This window comes from Sapajus apella, unplaced genomic scaffold, assembly GCF_009761245.1.
Source record: "Sapajus apella isolate SASKATOON/1434 unplaced genomic scaffold, GSC_monkey_1.0 scaffold4338, whole genome shotgun sequence".
Lineage (NCBI taxonomy): Eukaryota > Metazoa > Chordata > Mammalia > Primates > Cebidae > Sapajus > Sapajus apella.
In genome coordinates this window covers 1-5,764 of record NW_022441264.1, presented here as the reverse complement: position 1 = coordinate 5,764, position 5,764 = coordinate 1, and the positions used below count along the sequence as shown (strand labels likewise).

The 5,764-nt window shown below is 49.3% G+C and overlaps 1 protein-coding gene across 1 annotated transcript; it reads right to left on the bottom strand.

The window, feature by feature from the left end:
* Nucleotides 1–1,635: 1,635 nt before the first annotated feature.
* On the bottom strand, nt 1,636–5,112 carry LOC116547725 (putative transcription factor SPT20 homolog-like 2; the record flags this gene model as incomplete). The annotated part of the gene is made up of 5 exons (XM_032273574.1): nt 1,636–1,945; nt 2,141–2,941; nt 3,056–4,719; nt 4,886–4,979; nt 5,057–5,112. Coding segments are annotated over 5 exons (2,925 nt in total), but the record flags the coding sequence as incomplete, so codon positions are not given.
* Between the last annotated feature and the right edge of the window lie 652 nt (nt 5,113–5,764).

Below are 5,764 nucleotides of genomic sequence, written 5' to 3'. Positions count from 1 at the left end.
TACAGGAAGTATTTAGGCAAATCCATAGAAACAGAAAGCAAACTCGTGGTTGCCAGAGGCTAGGGGTGTGAAGATGACAAGCTAGTGCTTAATGGGTACAGAGATTTCTTGGTGGGTGATGAAAATGTTTTGGAAACAGAAGGGGTAGTTGTACAACATCATGAATATACTAAATGCCACTTTACAATTGTACTTTAAATGGTTGGTTGTTCTGTGATTACTCCTTAGTTGTTAAAAAAAAAAAAAGGAAAAAGAAAGACAAAACAAAAGGGCACAAAAGTTCATGGTTCTTTGAGTCTCACTGGAACAAAGGAAAAAATGAGGGAACAGGAACTGCTGAACAACTGATGATGAAGAAGAGACAAAAGAGAAAGAAGGGGGTTCTACTTAAGAAACAAGGCTACAAATATTTGAAAAGCAAACAAATAAAATGGATTTTCAAATGTTTTGCTATTCACTTCTTGCAAACAACCTACAAAAAATGTAAATTATTTTATAAAGAGAGAGAATACAAGACATCCAGGAAGAGCCTTTTCAAGGCCAGTGAGAGAACCTGGCTCTGTGGGGTACTAGGCACAGACAGGGCCTTTGAAAGGGCAGGGGACTGTCACACAAGCAGATTGGCCACCAATTCCATTCCACAGCTTTGGAGGTCTCCAATGTACTCAATCGCAGTGTGACAAGCATCACTGTATTGTACTTTCTTTTCATTTCATTTTTCAAAATGAATGCGCAATAATTTCATTTCATATATTGTGCATAAAACTATTAATCTAATGGAATTGATAGAATATTGATAGAATGGAATTCTTCTGAAAGAGGATTCTCAGAATTCATAGGTCACTTTCATATATATTATATACAGTGAGACCATTTTTAAAAAGCAAATACCTTCATGTCACATGAGACAGCAGGGATAAATCATGAGGACATTATGCCAAGTGAGATAAGCCACTCACCAAATGACAAATGCCATACGATTCCACTTCATGAAGTGGCCAGGGTAGTGAACTCATAGAGATAGAAAGTAGAATAATGGCTGCCAGGGACTGGGTGAGGGAGAACGGGGAGTTGGTTGGTGTTCAACGGGCATGAGTTTCAGTGTTGCAAGATGAAGGTGTGGAGATCTGCAACACAACTGTGGGGGTGTATTTAATACTACTAAACCATGCACTTAAAAATAGCTAAGGTGGGCCATTTTAGATTATTATGTTTTTACCCCCATTAAAAAAATTTAAATTCCACTCTTGTTAAAATATTAACTTAAAATTAAAATCTTGTTAAAATATTAACTTAAACATTGTTGGCTTTGCCATTTTATGGCTTTAGAGAAATTATACATCTCAAGAGTTTAAACTCAACCTGGTTGGGATTTGGACACTTTAAGACACTATATTAATTATATCAACAGCAGCAATGACAACGAAAGGAGTAACTTAGGCAAAACAATGCTCCTTTAGGAAATCACTTCCCTGCTTCTATATCAAAATCAGTGGACTGTGCTTCTGTGTCAAGTGTGTACCTTAAAATGTAAAATACCAACACATGAAAAAAAACAAAACTTAAGTAAAAACTGGGAATTAATTTGGGTCAGTGCTCCTCTGCTTTTAAAAGAGAGACAAATTACCACAAGCCTTAGGGTGCTGGAGGGGTTGGCTTGCCTCCCTTCGTCTGACCCACAGACTGGCTCCCTGCTTGCCCACCTGGATGTGGCTGCACTACTGGAATAGCACCTGTTGCCAAAAACAGTGGCTGCTGCCGGACCCTCAACTGTTGCATCTGGTGCTGCTGCGGCTGTGGCTGCTCCTGCTGTGGCTGTGGCTGCTCCTGCTGTGGCTGCGGCTGTGGTTGTGGTTGATGCTTTGGTGGCTGTGGCTGCGATTGTGGTTGAGGCTTTGGTGGCTGTGGCTGCGGCTGTGGTTGTGGTTGAGTCTTTGGTGGCTGTAGCTGCAGCTGCGATTGTGGTTGAGGCTTTGGTGGCTGTGGCTGCGGCTGCAGTTGTGGTTGAGGCTTTGGTGGCTGTGGCTGTGGCTGTGGTTGTGGTTGAGGCTTTGGTGGCTGTGTCTTCAGCTGCAGTTGTGTTTGAGGCTTTGGTGGCTGTGGCTGTGGCTGCGGCTGCGGCTGCAGTGGCTGTGGTGGTGGCTGTGGCTGCTGTTGCCTCAAGACAAAGGGAAGCTGGGCCCTCTGCTGAGGAACCCGGGCAGAGCCAAGCTCAGCTGACACAGCTGCCTGGGGCTGGGGCTGCAGACCACTTCTGGCTCCAGTGAGGTTCATGTTAAGAAGTTGCTGAGCAGGGAAGGCCCGCCCTTGATTGCCCAAACCTTGTGTGGAACCCTGTGGTCCTGGCTGAGGAGGGTGAGCAGCTGTGGGCTGCTCGGGCTGCTGCAGGGAAGGCAGCTGATGGAGCCGCTCCTGTGAGCCACTCAGAACCACAGAGCCCTGCAGAATCTGGAGGAAAGTCACAGGCCTGAGACCTTCAGGAGTATTTAGGAAAAGCCGAACAGGTGCTGGAGAAGATGCCTGTACTGCACCAGGCCTTGCATCTGGTGGTGGACCTCCTGAGGACTGAGGGCCACTCCCACTGATTCCTGCAGGAGCTGGGCCACCAGGGTCAGGGGCCTGCACAGGCTTGGAACTGCTCCCCAAAGCCTGGGCTCGGTGGACTGGGCCCACCACGTTGATGGCCTGTGGGCCAGTGGAGCCTGTCCCGACCGGAATGGCTGGGGCTATTTTTGTGAATCTGCTTGGGGGCCGGACAGTTGGAGGGGGCCTGATAATGTGAATGAAATGCACGGAGGACTTCTGAGAATGACTTGGTGCTATAGAAGCAGCAGCAGCAGCAGCTACAGCAGGAGGAGCAGCAGCAGCAGGGGGAGAAGCAGCAGCAGCAGCTACAGCAGGAGGAGCAGCAGCAGCAGAGGGAGGAACAGCAGCAGCAGGGGGAGGAGCAGCAGCAGGAGGAGGAGGAGGAGCAGCAGGAGGAGCTGGAGGAGCAGGAGGAGCAGGAGCAGCGGGAGGGGGAGAAGGACGAGGAGCAGCAGCAGGAGCAGCAAGAACAGCAGGAGCAGGAGGAGCAGAAGGAGCAGGAGCAGCAGGAGCGGGAGGAGGAGGAGGAGGAGGGGGAGGAGGAGGAGGAGGAGGAGCAGCAGCAGCAGCAGCAGGAGTAGCAGCAGCAGGAAATGGACGCTTAAGAGAGCTGCCTGCCTGTTGTGGGGGAAAACTGTTACCCGAGGAACTCTTTCCTGAGCTTGAGGGAAGTCCGGTGGAGGGAGGTGGATGTTTCTCTCCCTTCCCCAATACTGAAGCCTGGACCCAAACAGGCTTAGGCTGTTCTGGTGTTTTCCCTGAAGAGAGCTGACTGACAATAGCTGGGCCACTGGAGCTGCGTGACATCTTGTCTGGACCTTTGACTTTGCTCTGCACCGATTCCTGGGCCCAACTCACTGCCTTCCCAGCATCAGCCTCTGGCCCAGGCCTGAGACCGGATGAATGGTCATCTGGGAAGGGCTGGCAGCGAGACTTCTGGCCCTTCTGCCTGGCTTTTTTACGTGGCTGTATTTCATCACCAAGAAGCGGATCATTAAATGACTGCATCATGCTCGGCTTGGTGTCCCAGGCCTGACAGCCAGCTTCCCATCCAAATCCGAAAGGGTCTTCTACCTCCTGGGCTGGCCGGTCTGGGAACTGGGGGTCAGCAGCTGTTACGAACTGACTCCCTTTAGCAAGTTTCTCCACATCCACTTCAGAAGGCACAGCCAAATCACGGGGTCTGTGTTTCCACATGTCTACACAACTTCCTGATTTAGCAAGGTTCAGCTTATAAGGCTGACCCACTTTTCTTTCTTCTTTTTGGCCAGAAGTTGACACTCTTAGCTCAGGAGGGGGTGGATAGTCAGAATGCTCCTGCCGTGGCTTTACAGAGGGCCATGAATATTTCTTGAGGCACCGTTTCATCTGGTCGGTATTCATCTTTTGCTTGTTGTACAGCAGCCTGTTTGCAGTGCAGGCAACTGCTACAGAAGGATCAAGACACAGTGGTTCAGCTGTAGCTAATATCAGTTGGCTCTCAAGCTCAAGTTTGTCTTCCTGGCTCCATTTCTGGCTATCTCTTGTCATTGACTTCACATCATGGGCCAAAGTCTGCATCGTTGGACGTAGGAGAATATGCCTACTTTGGTAAGCAGGGGGTTGCATATTACCGGACTGCCTGTAGTCACGGACTTCTACTATGACACACCCACTATGAAAAATATTAACCGAAGCTTTTTCCAGGACATCAATCAAAGCAGGGGGTAATTCTTCTGCATCCAAGTAGTCGAGCAATGCCGTTTCATCATAAGGCAGTCGAATGGTCTCTGCAAAGGACCCGTCTTTTCTCTGGAGCATCACAGAATACCCCTGATTGCCTGGGTATAGATTGACCACTAAACACGGCAAGGAATCTCTCCTAACAAGCTTTTCTAACAAGTTTACATTGCTTCTCAATTCCTGAGCATCCTCAGGCTCTTTTCCACACTCCTCAACATAAATGTCATAAAGTTTTTCCTGTAGAGTTTTTCCCGCCCTAGGTGAGTACCTCCTGCTAGGAGGTCTCTGTTGGACACTTTCAATGATATTCTCTGCGCGATCCAGAGCGTGTTCTAAATCGCGATCCATTGTAACAGAAAACAGAGGCCCTAAAAGGAGAGAAAACGCATGTGTGTTGGTGACGCGGGGTGGCTGTCACGGCTGTCATATTCATCTACAGGCCAACAAGACGCTGCCAAGTTCACACTGAGTCCCACAAGACGCCGCAAGTCCACACTGAGTTCAACATGGGTACCTGCCCAGAAACCCGCCCCCAGGGCTACCCAATTTGTTTGGGGGTTTCTAAAAACATCGGTACCTGAGGGGTCGTCGTCGCGGCTGGCTCGGGCTTCGCGTCTCTGCCTGCTGGACCGGAAGTGAACCTGAGGGCCGGGGTCAGCGCCTGGGCCCGTCTGCGCGCATGCGCACTCGCCGCACACCGCTGGTTCCCGGTCTACTGCCTGTCTGGCCTCCTGGGCGCCAGGCTCACCCGCCGAACTTCCGCGTCTGCTGCCCGCACTTACACTTGACTACTTGCCATTTCACCTCGAAAGCGTACGTGCAAAAGCACAAGTCACCAACGACAGTACAGACGCATCATTCTCACTGGGCATAGACATCAGTTTCCACAGGAATGCCACTGCCGGGAAAGTCAAGGAAAGTTGTCAGCGGTCTTGGTGGAAACTTCAAGAATTGTTGGCTCTTTTGGAATCTCTTGCCATCAGTGACAGGGCTTCTGCTGGTAACCATCAGCCACTGGGCCGCGTAATGAGCCCGCAGTAGCAGTGCTTCCGTGCAGAGACGTCACAGCTTTGTGGCAAGCGTCAGGATTCTTCGTGTCGTCGTCCGGTGAGCTCCCGCCTGGGGGTGTTCATGTAGATGCACACAGAACGTGATGTTCGTTTACATAACCACTCACCTTTTATTTCCCTATGTGTCGAGTTAGGGACTTGCACATTAAAAAGTTACGTGGTGGGTCATTACATCGTCTATTGGTTACAGTTCAGGATGGTAGAGAGACATGAAACCATTCATTTCTCCAAGGTGATTTGCATCTGATAAGGATGAGAACAATTTGCTCCAGGTGATGGCAATAAATTTTCAATGATTACAGTAAATTGTAGACCTAAACTAAAGTCCTTATGACGGATTTGCAGGGATATCATTCAGTCCCTGGTAATTTATTGGACATTGTTTT